The 13805-nt window shown below is 51.9% G+C and overlaps 1 protein-coding gene across 2 annotated transcripts in view; it reads right to left on the bottom strand.

Moving 5' to 3' along the window:
* Positions 1-584: 584 nt before the first annotated feature.
* The window catches only part of ATP2A3 (ATPase sarcoplasmic/endoplasmic reticulum Ca2+ transporting 3), a 47598-nt gene continuing 34377 nt past the window's right edge, over positions 585-13805 (bottom strand). Inside the window, exons 12-22 of one of the 2 annotated variants that reach the window (XM_034068840.1) lie at positions 13269-13394; positions 11987-12205; positions 11195-11530; positions 10883-11103; positions 9967-10169; positions 9772-9857; positions 9021-9154; positions 8467-8584; positions 7717-7834; positions 6376-6448; positions 585-2558 (exon numbers count right to left, since the gene is read on the bottom strand). In XM_034068840.1, coding sequence (XP_033924731.1) covers positions 2483-2558; positions 6376-6448; positions 7717-7834; positions 8467-8584; positions 9021-9154; positions 9772-9857; positions 9967-10169; positions 10883-11103; positions 11195-11530; positions 11987-12205; positions 13269-13394 — 1710 coding nt within the window. In that variant the 3' untranslated portion in view covers positions 585-2482. The remainder of the gene's footprint in view (positions 2559-6375; positions 6449-7716; positions 7835-8466; positions 8585-9020; positions 9155-9771; positions 9858-9966; positions 10170-10882; positions 11104-11194; positions 11531-11986; positions 12206-13268; positions 13395-13805) is intronic. The other variant, XM_034068841.1, reaches the window with a different exon arrangement.

The following is a 13805-nucleotide window of genomic DNA, read 5'->3' as shown; positions in this document are numbered from 1 at the left end:
AGTGGGACCTTTACACAAGAAACTCCTCCACACACATACGTGTTTGGGTAAAATTAATAATCCTACACAAGACCTTAAGCCCAGGGAAACCAGTGTAACTCAGGAGGTGCAATACAGAATGGATGGACCAAGCAGGTCCCTGCAGGCACGATGGACTGAGGCCACCATATCCCAGGGAGATGCCAATGGGCAGCTGAAAGCCCTGCAGGACCCTGTGAAGGGGCTGGGAGGCTCTGAATCCAGTCCAGCCACTCCCAAACTGGTTTTCAGCCTCAGGGAAACACAGAAGCAATTTCTTGTGAAGTCACTGAGTTGATACTGGTTTAAATCCCCACTGGTTCTTTCCCTGCACAGAGAGATCAGATATGTTCTAAAAAGGTGAAATCCACCCCTCTGGGTAAGGGCAAATCACACATCTATAGCCTTAGTCTTACTAAAGCCCTGTTTTGAAGGCTTAATCAGTACCTGGGTCATGCCCTGGCTCTCTGCACCAGGGTGAGTCTCATCCATGGTGGAAATCTTTAAGGAGGAACTGGTAGCCCCATGGGATCACCAATTAAATCCATTAGACAGAACACATTTGAAAAATAAAACTTTCTTCAAGACAAAGTATAATAATATTAAAAATCAGCAACAATCTTCTAACCACAGAGTATCTATAAAGATCTTTTTAAAGAGCTCCATATTAAAATTCCTTGAATACATTATATATTAAATACAGTAACGACATTTCATGCAAGGTTTTCTGTACAATAAAATCAGCTCAGTAGTATAACAATTCTGTACATTCCCATTGGTCTGGGGGCTCTGCTCATCTTCAATGCTGGTGATGGAGAAAGGAAAGGAGGGATGATATTTGGCACCTACTGTACAGAGGAAAAGTAGCTCTTGCCCAAATGAAAGAGGAACAGCAAAGCACTGGAAGCTCTCAAGAGGCAAAAAGTGAAAGCAAAAAGCCAACAGCAAAGGAGCCAAATGCGATGTAAAACCCTGGCTCTAGTGCTGCTGCTGGAATTAAGAGAAAGGAAAGGGTCTGGCTAACTAAATATCATCAGGGCAGATCATAAGGGAACATGAGGAAAACAGGAGAGAAGATTTGGAGATCTGGAGAACAAATCACCCACTATCAGCTTCTCAGCTATCAGCTCCCCACTATCTCTTTCTCCAGCTCAATGGAGAAAGATCAGTTTACTGGATCCCAAAATCCATTCTTGATCCACAAACTCTCACTGCAGCCTGTGTCACTCCTGCTGCAGAGATGCTCCGAGAGGATAAAATATAGTTGGTGCCTTATAAAAAGGGATGCCATGACAAACACTGCTCACAGAGAAGAACTATGTACAAGCATACATTCATTCCTGTCTCGAAGGCGGATCACTGGTGTCAAGGATGCCCTGTGCAAGACAGGGATGCTTCCCAAAAGCAGAGAACAAGAACTCATAGATGTGCTCCTAAGGATTTAAGCTCTACTCCTGCTAAGGAAACAGTTAAAAATCATCTGAGGAAAGAAATTATGACCAGGAGGGAGCAGTAGATATGAGGAATGCAGAGTCAGTCATCCCCATAGCATCAGAGAACGGTTTGGGTTGGAAAGAACCTTAAGATCATCCAGTTCCAACCCTCTGCCATGGGCAGGGACATCTCACACTAGACTAGGTAGCTCAAGGGCCTGTCCAACCTGGCCTTGACCACTTCCAGGGATGGAACATACCTTGCTTTAAATGGTTGCCCCTATGAGGAAAAGGGCTACAGTTTAAACAGTGCAGGTGGGATCTCACAAGATGCTGGACAGGGGAGAACAGACGAGACTACATCATGCTTTGGTGTCAGATAAGCCTGAGAAGGTGTGGGGCTTTCTACAACACAGGGATCAAACAGGACAGCATGATAAAGAGGGAACACTTCACCTTCCAAGACATGCACCCTATCTTGACATAGAAACACCCGTCTGTGAGATCCACACCACCACTGATAACACTGTAAGTGATGTGGACCTGCTGCAGCCTGCAGGCACTGTGGCCACTGGAGCAGAACACAGCACCCACCAACACCATGGACATCATTGAGGGGCAGCAATCCCAATCCATGGCCATCCCAACTCCAGGAACTGCCCTTCTGCATCCCACCCTGATGGGGGGATGCAGCCTCCCATCCACACTCAGTGTATCACCTAAACCCCGGCTTCCCCCCTCAGTCTCCCATGAAGGGCACCTTGGCCTGAGCTCACCCCAGCAGGGTAAGAATTGGAAAGAGGGCCTCAAATTCTGCAGGAACCGTGTTATGATGACCCAGGTCTGCACAGCTCCGTCCCCAAACCCTCCACCAGCTGCCCAGTAACTGCACTCCTATGTACAGGAAAAAGAAAGGTACAGAACAAAACAAAAATCAGCATTTTTCTTTTCGACGATTCACCCGCATTTGTCTGGTAGTCGGACACATGCATGTCCTGCTGGTCTCTAGTGAGGGGCACACATGCAAGGCTTCAGTCCGAGTTACAAGCGAGGGATCCTTTAGTGAGGAGCGTTTCCTTCGTGTCGTTCATTTCTTGTGCTCTTCTCCTAAAGTGAAGGGAAACAAGAAAAAAGTATTGGTAAGGGTTCAAAACCAAAGCAGCTCCCTAGTTTTGTTATTAAGGTTGGTCCCAGAAGGGAGCTGGGATCCCATCTGTATGAGCTGCCCCAACTGCTTGGGCTGCACAAGGAGGAGGATTCCAGTCCCCAGGTGAGGAAGGGCTTGGCACACTTAGGAAGGTAGGAAAAGGGATGGGTCAGAGCCAGGCAAGGAGGAAGAGAGGGAAGGAGAGCAGGCAGGGACCCCTTGTATTGCTCCTAACAAGAGCATCAGGCAGCACCCAGGGAAAGGCAGCAGTGCAGAGGAGGAAGCTCACTGCATCCCACCACCAATCCCTGCTGCAGCTGGATAGATGGATACTGTTCCATGGCCTAACACCACTTACAACCACTAGGTATATTTCAGATGTATTTACAGCCATATATACCTGCAGAACAACTATCAAGGACCAGTCTTCTTGTGTCACTCACTGTCCCAGCCCCAGGGCTGCCCTCCTCTCTTCTCCCACCCTACTGATGGACAGGAGGTAACAACCAACACAAGCTACAGCATTCAGCATGAACTCAAGTGTGAGCAGCTCTGAAATCCCTGCCAAGGCTTGACTCGCACCAATTAGCTCCCCAGTTTTCAAGCAGTTGACAGCAGTGTCCCCTGCCCGAGGCAGTGGATGCTCTTCAGCCCAGGACTGGGAAAGACCCTGTGGGCAGCTCTGTCTGCCCAGAAAAGTCTTTTTTTCCCTTTAAAACATACCCACAAGGCAGCATTTTCTGAGAAGAGTTAGAAAAAAATCACTGATCATGAATCTTTCGACCATATTTCTCCGTCTTTCATCACTGCACACATCACCAAACACATCTCGCAGAGCAGCGCCTTTACTGCGCTCTTGATGAATAGGGGTCCTGACTGGGGTTACCAGCAAGGCTCCATGCCTGCTGCCAAGCCTGATGCCAGCAGGCTTCCAGGGGAATTAATAAATAACAAGGCAGGCAGAAGGGGGAAAACAGCTTTTGTGCAACTCCAGCCAAAGTTTCCTTCTGGTGCTGGCTGGAGAGCACAGCCCTCGTGTCCCAAGATAAAACTGCTGCAATGGCAGCATCCCTCTGGATGCTATTTGGTCCCAGGGATGCTGGCGACCACAGTGTATTAAACCTCACTGCAGTCATCAAAATTAATCTCCTCTGTGTTGCAGGGTGTCTCTTAAGCAACTCCTGGAGCTGAACAGTCCCCACCTGGTGACAGGCAGGTGGTGATTTGCTTCCCTGAGAGCTCAGTGTGGCTGTGCTGTACAGTGGGCAGGGGCAGGATGGGGACACAGCTCCAGCATCAACAGCGAGCCCTTAACCACAGTAGATGCTCTTCTGAAGGTCACTCTCAGGCCCCTAAGCACCCCGTGGCACAGAGTGAGCGGGGTCTTTCCATGAGAGGGCACCCCTGGAGCTTTAATAGGATGCAGGTCCCTACATGCCAGTGTGGCTCTCGTCTCCACACACTGGTGATGAGAGCATGGGGGATGCAGGGACTTTTTTGCAGGGATGATGAGATGGTTGTGATCCACCTGGATCCTACCTCACACCAAATCCTCGGGGGCATCACAGCCCTTCAGCTCTTGAACACTTGCAACCAAACAACACAAGCTCATGTGCTACAGGATCTGCTCCCCACCAGCACAGACACGGCTTCTGGGGAGGTTTTTCCTTATTGCTTTTGACACTTAACAGGTTTCTGTAGAAAGTGAGGCTGAAGGGATTCAGGCTCCAGCCACCAGCCTGGATCACTGCCCTCCAAAGGAAATGCTGCAGCCCTCATAGCTCTGAGAATGGCACATCTGCCCCACTGCACCAGGGCATGCCAAGCTGCAGCCCAGACCCTGGGAGAGGACCAAAAGGGAAATCCTCCTGCCATCCCTTCGCAATACCAGAGCAGCAACTCCAACACCTTCCCTCTCCTCTTCCACTTCTAAAGCGTGGCACACACACAAAAAACACAGGACAGGGAAAACCACAAATAACAATAAAAAGCAAGGCAGCAGAGCTGTATGATCCTGCCTGGGGAGAGTCCAGCACTGAAAGGTGCAGTTGCCACTTTCCTTCCGAGCATCCCATAGCTCAAGCAAACGACTTGGCCCATGGGGATGCATTCCTCCCCTGGCGCCAGCACCCAGCCAAGGTAGCTCCACACAGAGATTACCCTACAAGGGCAGGCCATGGCCACAGGCTCCGGCTCTCTGCTGCTCCGGGAAGAGGGATGCGCCTGCCTCTGGTGCAGGGCAAGTGGGCAGCTGCAGCACTGCACTCCAATGGGAGTTTTGGGGGGTGCTCTCATCCCCAGGTGTGGTGCATGGGGGAGATGAGGGTGAACAGCTCCTGTTCGCTATGTGCTGGAGGGGTTTTGTGATGGGACATAGAAACTGTGGTCCCTGCAGCTTGCAGGCTGTCCCGGAGGGATGCAGAGCCCTGGCTGGCCTTGGCAGGGAGCAGGATGCAGTTGTCACCACACAGCCACCACTGCCAGCTGCTCTCCTCTGGGAGGAGGTTACAGCATAAAGCTGGTGACGACTGCATCAAAACTTCCCATTTTCAGGGACGCTGCTGCTGCCCAGGCAGTTGTGTTGCAGGAAGCATCTGCTTCTTGTCGTGCCCCTGCTTCTCCCATGGTACACGTAAGGACAATGAAGTCCAAGGAGCCAGGCAGGGCCGGCTGCTTATAACGTGCTGAAAACAAGTGAAGATACTAGAGTGCCAACACTGATGCCTGTGATGGAGAAGACAAGGAGGACCGGGGATGGTGCAGGAAGGAAGGAGGGGAGCGGGGTGGCCATGGCAGCAGGCTGATGGAGCATGTAGATACACAAGCATTAGCTCAGTGTCTTGTGTGGGTTTGGCATCTTTTGAGAACCACTCAGAAAAGAGACTCATGCAAGGTCTTGGCACAGATGCCTGGAAACCTCCCTCCTGCACACCATGGGGCTCAGAAAGAACAACACATTTCAATGCACAGAGCGTGACAGATGTTAAAAGTATTAGTGCAAGAGGTCCTTGGGGCACATCAGCCCTTCTGAGCCTGCCAGCGTGTGTGACAGACCCCTGGGAGGGCCCTGCAGAACATCTCCATGCTCCTGACCAGAACATCTGTGGGTTGCACTGCACCAGCCTAGCTCAGCCGTGCCCTTCCAACTGCTGTTTCACACTCACATTGTCTCCCAAAACAGAAACCTCAGAGCGGCCAGAGATGGATGAAGGCAGCAATACATGCAAGGTATGCAAGATGAGATGCTGGAAATGACTGGGGTGATGGGGAGAGGAATGTAAAGCACTGAGATGAGTATGAAAACTGAGGAGCTGCTGCTTTCTGCCACTTCAAGGACAATGAAAATCCAGCACAATGGAAACACAACTTATCTAAATGTGATCAAAGGAGAAACTTTTCCATGCAAAACCTGAATCAGCACAACTCACAGCTATACATTTGCATCCCTCAACTGAACACTCGTGGCCATCCCTCAGAAGGTCCCACATTGAAGACCAACCCCAAGCATCACCTTGCAGAGACCAAGAGGTTGCCTGGCCCCTGGGCAAAACTGCCATAGGATTAGCTGCTTCATAGGCTTTTTAGACCTTATTTTGAGGCAAACCATGGAGGGAAAGGAGATCCTGTCTGGGTAAAGGGTCCCTGCGTTCTGTTACTTGCTGGTCTTCCAAGCAACATTCACCCATATTCCAAGCAGATTCGCACCACACATAAGCAAGACTTTGGAGGAAGCACAGGGATACAGCACTTAGGAATGAGACACATAAGAAAGCCAACCCTTGCTCTGGAGTCCTGCAGGTTTTCAACTGGTGCTCCCCGCTCCACTTGTGTCTTACTGTCCTGAGAATGCCTGGCAAAAAAAAACATCACAACACCACACTTAAAAGTGGCTTTTGGACCTTGTTTTTTGCTTTTTAAAGCCCAGAGGAATTTGGCAAATGCAGATTTCAATTATTTCTTTCAAATGTGATGTTTTAAATGTGATTTTGCTATCATGGCCATGGGGATGAGGGCAGCTCATGCTGGGAGCATGGTATCAGAGGAGGAAACACTGAGCTGGCACTACAGGACCAGAAAGGATCATGTGCCTGCCAGAAACGCTGCTGTGTTCAAGCTGTGCTGGCAGAGCCAAAGAAAAACCCTTTCTCCAACAGCACTGAGCTTTTATAGACAAATGCAAAGTGTGGGAGAAAGACTTCATCCCCAGCTCACAGATGGTGAAGCAAACATCGAGGGCATGCATGGGATGCAAGAGCCATTATTGGCTCATTATTGAAGGATGAAGCTAAAAAAAGAGGTTTGCTAGGGAGTGAAAAAGGTTTGAGCAAGGTGATGCTGTGGATGGACATCCAGTCCATCAGCTTATTCATCTGCCCTCCAGAGCCACTACATCTTCCCCATGCAAAGGCAGTGTTTCTCCTGCCCTTCCTCCCTGTTATCACTGTCAAGGTAAGCACACCCTAAAGAATGAATAAAACCCATTTTATTCCCCTCTGGAGAGGGGAAAGAGCACCAAGATATCACCTACAGCAACATCTTTTGCAAGGGATGAGAGATGATAGCATCTCTTTGGAGGGCTGCCCAAGCACATGCTGTGATTTACAGCTCAGAGCCTGAGAGGACACAGGAACCGCTGCCCTCGTGTCACAGGAGCTGCTTCTCCTCTCTGCAGGCCATGAGCTGAATCCTGAGGTGCTGGCAAAGTGCAGCTCCATTAAAGCCAGTTTATAAGGTGTTAAGCTCTCGACTGATCTTAACACAGAAGTAGCAAACACAAGATAAGGGTGGCGGAAGGCTGAGGAGGGGGGAAGGAGGGATTCCTGTTAGAAACCCACGTTTGATTTGTTGTTTGAAGGGATCCAGCTCCCAGAGTTCCAAGAGGAGCTGAATAAACACACGTGGCAGATTTATCTAGTGCTCCAGCTCCTAAGGGAGTATTTTGAGCTGATGCAAGTACCAACTGCTCTGCCAGGGAGGAAGGGGGTAAGAAAGTCCCTTTTTCACAGCAAAGAGAGATGAACATGCAGCTGCAGACACCACAGGAGCAGAAGAGGTAAGCACGAAGTCACCACGAACCCCAAGCAAAGCATAACCCAGTGTGCTGCAGTTCATGCTCACCATCCAGGTGGTTGCGGGAAAGGTACTTGAGTCCTTCATCCAGCAGGATAACAGGCAGGGAGATTTTCATTACAACCACCCACTGTGGCCAGCTCAGGGGGGTTACCTGGAAGATGAGCTGCAAGATGGAAAGGATTGTACATGTCAGCAGGGAAGGAGGTGGGAGGTTTTATTTAAGGGTCAGGTTGCTGTATGGCACAGGCTGAGAGGGGGTCGTTCCTCTCCAGGAGGGATGTACAAGGACAGAGGATCCAGATAACCCAAAAAGCAGGATTTCTTCAAGGTCTGTCATGATCCCAAGGTGGCTCTTGGCCAAGGGCTTAATCAAAAATGGCCTCTCCTGCAGATGGGTAAGTGAGGAACGAGCTAGGACTGTATGTTCATGTGCTCACAGCGGCTTAGCAGGGCATGACAGACAATGCAGGCACAGTGACACGCTTCATCTTAAGCACCCTTAGGCATCAACCAAGGCATCACCAGCCTTGGACTGCAAAGCGGGTGATGCCTCTGGAAGGGGCTGAACCACCTTCTGGAGATATTTGCACCCCTTTACATTACCTATACAGAGAGCTTCTGACTTAAGATAAAGGCTCTCTGGGGCAGAACGATTCCCACTCCTCATGTTGGTTCATGACCTGGTGCCAGGGACAACCATCCCAGAAGCTTCCAGCCCCAAAGACTGCTCCAGAGCTGCCCTAGCCCACAGTAGGAGCCTCTGGGCTGTGCACAAAGGTTGCAGAAGGGACTCACAGGCATGGGCTTGACGTAGAGGATAAGGAAGTGCAGAGCCATGGACATGACGATGGCTCCCAGCAGCCAGATGTTGAGCCATGGTGGCATCCGCAGCAGTGACTGGTTCTCAGAGACACTGTGGAAGTGAGGGGACAGGGTTAGCCCCAGCAACCTCCTGCTCCTGCCCAAGCTGAGTGTTCCCATTGCTCTCCAAGGTGCAAGGCTGTACACTATAGCCCTTCTCTTCCAGACTGTCCCTTTTCAGGCTTTTCTGTGAACTGGATCTGGACACAAATCCCAACATAAATAGCCATGCAAGGGTTAGGATGGGTCATTAACAGACTCAAACCACTAACAGATGTGGATCCAGTCCTTCCTCCACCATTGTCAGCAACAGCACACAGGCTTGGAGGAATTCATCTATGGCAAACCCAGGGTACCCCCGTGAGGATGCTCCAAGTGGCTCTTCTGAGTCAAAGCAAAGCCCCCAGCTTACCAACAGATGCTCAAAGAGGTGCTGCACAAAATGGGTCACGCACAGCACGTTCAGAGCAACCCTGTGGCCACACTACCTGTTCAGAGCGTTGCACATTTCGATTGTCACCAGCACAGACAGAGCCATCGTGGTCGGGTATCGGGACTCAAAGATCTCACAGTCAATTCCTTTAAAGATGGGGTTGTCCTCAGTGCACCTCATGAAGTTCCTCTGTCGGCACAGGAAACAGCTGGTAAATACACTGCAGAGCAGCAGCGTAGGAAAGGCAGGAAAGAGGAGGAACAGGTCGACTGGTTGGGGGTACATGATGAACCTTGATTATGAGGGTTGCTGTTAAATATCCCACAGTGCAGAGCAACTGATAGAACTGCCTAAAGTGACCCAGCTTCTGCTGTGGTTGGGGCTTTAGGGGTACAGCTAGGTAGGGGCTTAAAGATTTTCATGTGCAGTTAATAAGGTGCTTGAGCACACACACATCTCCATCAAAAATACATCTTCCATTGCACGTTGTTGTGATAGCACCCACTTTCCCACCACCTTGTTTGGACCTACAGTAATGAAAAATCAATCTTTTTCAATGTGGGATCAGGTACAGGAGCTATTTTCAGCTTGTTTGAGTTGTTTTCCCCACCATGCTGGTCACTGGCAAGAGCAAGGCTGGAATCAAGCCTGAGGGAGAGAACTTGCTTTTATATTTTGTCTTTTCCAACAGGAATTTGGGAATGTTAAAGCAACCACAGAAGAAAGGTGGAAGAAATATCCCAATGCCTGAATCCATGCCCGCACCCATCTGCTCAACACATCAGCCCATTCCCCTCCCAACTCACCAGCTGATGGAAGGAGACCTGCGGTCCCTCAGCATCGTACAGGAACCACCAAGTCGCTGCACCCACTGTGGCCAGGCCCACGTACACTGCAGCCAAGAGAAACACCCTTACCCCCAGCACCCAGAAAGGGGCCCCTGCCCCATGGCAGCCCAGGCCCATCCTCATCCTCTGCTCATGGTGCCCACAGGGGCTCACCTCCAACAGCCAGGTAGCGGAAGAAGAGCCAGCCGCTGATGAGGGGCTCCTTGGGGTTGCGGGGCTGCTTGTCCATGATGTCCAGGTCGGGGGGGTTGAAGCCCAGTGCGGTGGCTGGCAGCCCATCCGTCACCAGGTTCACCCACAGCAGCTGCACGGGGATGAGGGCCTCGGGGAGGCCCAGGATGGCTGTAAGGAAGATGCTGCAGGGTGAAAACCAGAGATGTCAGATTAGACGAGCCAGAGAAAGTGTCTGTGTTGTGTCAGGGGAGAGCAAGCAGGTACACTGGATCCAAATACCCCAAACTCAACATTCACCCAAAGCCCTGCAGATGAACCCGCAGCCCCTGAGGCAGGAACCAGAAGTCCAGGACTGAATTTTGCAGCTAAAAGCTGTTCCTGTTGCTATTAAAGTTTGCTTTGCAATTGAAACCCAACCACTTATATCCCCATGGCCATGTGGGTTCCAGTTCCCAGCACAAACACCCCTCCTGAAACAAAAGGGTGAAGGATGCCCAAGTGATCCCAAGGCTATGCCCATGTTGCTGAGGACAGCACTGGTTTACTGGGAGGGATGGGCAGGGATGGGGCAGCTACTTGGGACCCGATGCAAAGTGCAGTGGTGTGACCTGGTGGCAACAGCCTGTGCACAAATATCTGCATCTATCTCAGACACTGGGCTTAAATAGGCAATGGATTAACTGAACAGTTCCTGGGAGGTGGCATGGCTATAAAACTACAAAAGGAAAGTCCACCTGGCCATGGGAATGAGACAAAGCATGGCTGCTCCATTTGGTACCCAGGTTAGTTCTGGGCACCACATGATGGCAGGAGGAGGGGATATGGACAGGACTGCAAGGTCATTTGTTCCAGCTGCTTTTCCCCCTGGTGTGGTACTGAGTGTGGGGGCTCTCACCAAACGACTTCACCGACGTTGGAGGAGATGAGATAGCGGATGAACTGCTTCATGTTGTTGTAAATGGCCCTGCCCTCCTCGACGGCTGACACGATGGTGGAGAAGTTGTCATCAGAGAGCACCATCTCAGCGGCTGACTTGGCAACGGCCGTGCCCGACCCCATGGCGATGCCAATCTCTGCTTTCTTCAGAGCTGGAGCATCGTTGACACCATCGCCTGTCTGCACGAAGCCATGATTAATGGGGTGCAAAGGACTGGACTGGACAGAGAGGAGGGCCCAGGAGGTGGTGGGGTGCCCCTGGAGGACTCACCATTGCAGTGATCTCATGGAAGGACTGGAGGTACTCCACGATGCGGGACTTGTGCGCTGGCTCCACACGGGCGAAGCAGCGAGCATCGCGGCACGCCTGCCGCTGCGCCTCGGGAGACAGCTCATCAAACTCCCGGCCTGTGTAGGCTTTGCCCATCACATCCTCAGTCTCGGAGAAGATGCCGATCCTGCGGCAGATGGCCACGGCTGTGCCCTTGTTGTCACCGGTGATCATGATGACGCGGATGCCGGCCTTGCGGCACATCTCGATGGAGGAGGTGACCTCCTTGCGGGGAGGGTCCAGCATCCCCACGCAGCCCACGAAGGTCAGGTTGTTCTGGGTGGGGGGAAACCAGCCCCAGATCCACATTAATCCTCCCAGGATGCAGCCGCTTCCCTATCCACTGTGAAACCACCCCAGGCACAGGGATTTCCCCAGGAGGTTTCTACCAACAGCTGCATAGATGCACCCTATAACCCAATGCAATGGGATGATCCCAGCCATATTGCCACTCCTCACACTGTTTTGCTTCACTCCCCTCCTCCCTGTCCCTCTCGGTGGTCCCCAGGCCCCTCTCAGCAGTCACCCCCTGAGACAGATTCCCATTGGCATGGGGCTGTTGGCTTTGGGACCACTGCAATAGAGCTCTGAACCAGTTAGCAGAGCTGAGCCATTGCACTGCCTGCTGCCCAGAGAAACCAGACAGAAAACACTGCTGGGGCAGCTGGAAGTAGGTGGGAAATCTTTGGGAATAAGGGAAACATCTCCTGAAGAAAGCCCCCAGTGCCATACCTCGTAGTGGACAAAGGCAGCAGAGTCGTGCAGCTGCATGCTCTCCCTGCGGACAGGAGAGTCGTGCGTGGCCAGGGCCAGGCAGCGCAGGGTGTCAATGCCCATGCCCCAGTCCCGGATCCTGCCCAGGATCTTCTCCCGCACCGGGGCTGTCAACGGGACCTTGGTGGTGCCCACACGGACATGGGTGCAGCGCTCGATCACACTCTCCGGGGCACCCTGGGGAGCAGAGGAGGGCTTAGGAGCGAAGCAAGAGGATGAGCATCTCTTGCCAGCACCGAAGGGAGTGCGGGAGGGAGGGAGGGAGGGAGGGAGGGAGGGAAGGCACCAAGTTTGGGCAAAGGGGAAGGAAATCGCTCCCAAAGCCCAGCATGCAAACCCTGGCGGGGTGGCTCAGTGCACTAGATGGCAGCCTCCGACCGAGCACACTGCATCAGGTCCCCAGGCAACAGGATCTGCTCTGCAGGGGATCCCGCAAAACCTACATGTCTTCCTGGGATGTTCCCACACCACAGACCCCCTCTCAGAGCAGGATGGGACCAGGGCTATAAATCTGTTGACAAAACAGCATCTCTGCTGCCTGCAGAATGCTTACTGGATGCTTGCGATGCCTTTGTGATCCAGGAACGCCTGTCCTCTAGCATCACAGCATCTCACCCCATCCCTTGCGACCTTACAAGGGACCCCCTCAAGTTTCTTTTTAATATAAAACTTGAAATCCTTCTATTGCTCCTCTTAAAAAAGCTCATCCAGGACTGCCAGGGCACAGATGCTGTGGCTTGGGAGGGTCCTGACCTGACCTGGAGGACAGAGTTCACCCACCCAGAAGATCTCTCAGTGGGAACAACCATATACAAATCTCAGAGGTCAGCCAGGGGAAATTCCTGCTTCATCTCTTCTTGGGAAGAAAATGCCCTTTAAAACATCATTTTATTTCTGGTTACAGTGGAAAGCTGGACATCACCCTTTGGGCATTTCTGGTGTCCAGAGCGTCCAAGCCTTCAATAAAGACAAGTTTTGCACAGGGGCAGCTCTCCCCTGGCCCCAGCACCAGCACACTCAGCATCTTTTTCTCCCTCTAAATCACTTTATATCCCTTTTTCTCCTCCCACTGCTGCAGAGACTCACCCCCTCCCTGCCCACACCAGCCTGCCTGGACCTCAGACAGCTAAGGGAGCAGACAAACTGCACAGCATCACTGCCCATTGCAGGAAGGGCTAAATCCTGTTGGGGTGTGCATGGGGAAGGAGGACCCTGCAGGGTGCTGAGGGTGCTCCCCTACCTTGACAAACATCTTGCTGCCGGTGGAGTTGTGGCCGGGGCCGGTGGGTGTGCAGTACACAGACATGGACTTGCGGTCACGGGAGAACTCCAGGGTGCATTCCTTCTTCATCAGCTGCTTGATCACCTGCAGGGACAGCACAGGGCTGAGCTGGGATGGGACAGGGACATGCCAGCCAGTGCTCTCCATCTAACAATCCATCACATTCACAGCAGCTGAGGCTCTAATCAAGCTCATTTCAGGTCATGCTAATTTCCAGCTAAGTAGTAACAATCATTCCCTCACATAGTACCTACAGGTTTGCAGGGTGATGGCAGAGCAGGGGCTGTCCCAGCACATGGACCCATGGGCACAGGCAGTGCCCACAGGCAGGCTCCTGCACCTCAACATTCCCAAAACCCCACCACAAACTAGGCTCTACTATTGCTACTTGTTAAATACTTCAGGAGCCAAATGCTCAGCACAGTAGCAGCCAATCCTCCTCAACCAGACCCCTTCTCTCACCCATGATGGCATCACAGCTCCCCTCCTGGAAGG

Source organism: Melopsittacus undulatus, chromosome 13, assembly GCF_012275295.1.
Source record: "Melopsittacus undulatus isolate bMelUnd1 chromosome 13, bMelUnd1.mat.Z, whole genome shotgun sequence".
NCBI lineage: Eukaryota > Metazoa > Chordata > Aves > Psittaciformes > Psittaculidae > Melopsittacus > Melopsittacus undulatus.
The sequence above is the reverse complement of the archived record's forward strand: the minus strand, read 5'-3'. Positions and strand labels throughout refer to the sequence as shown.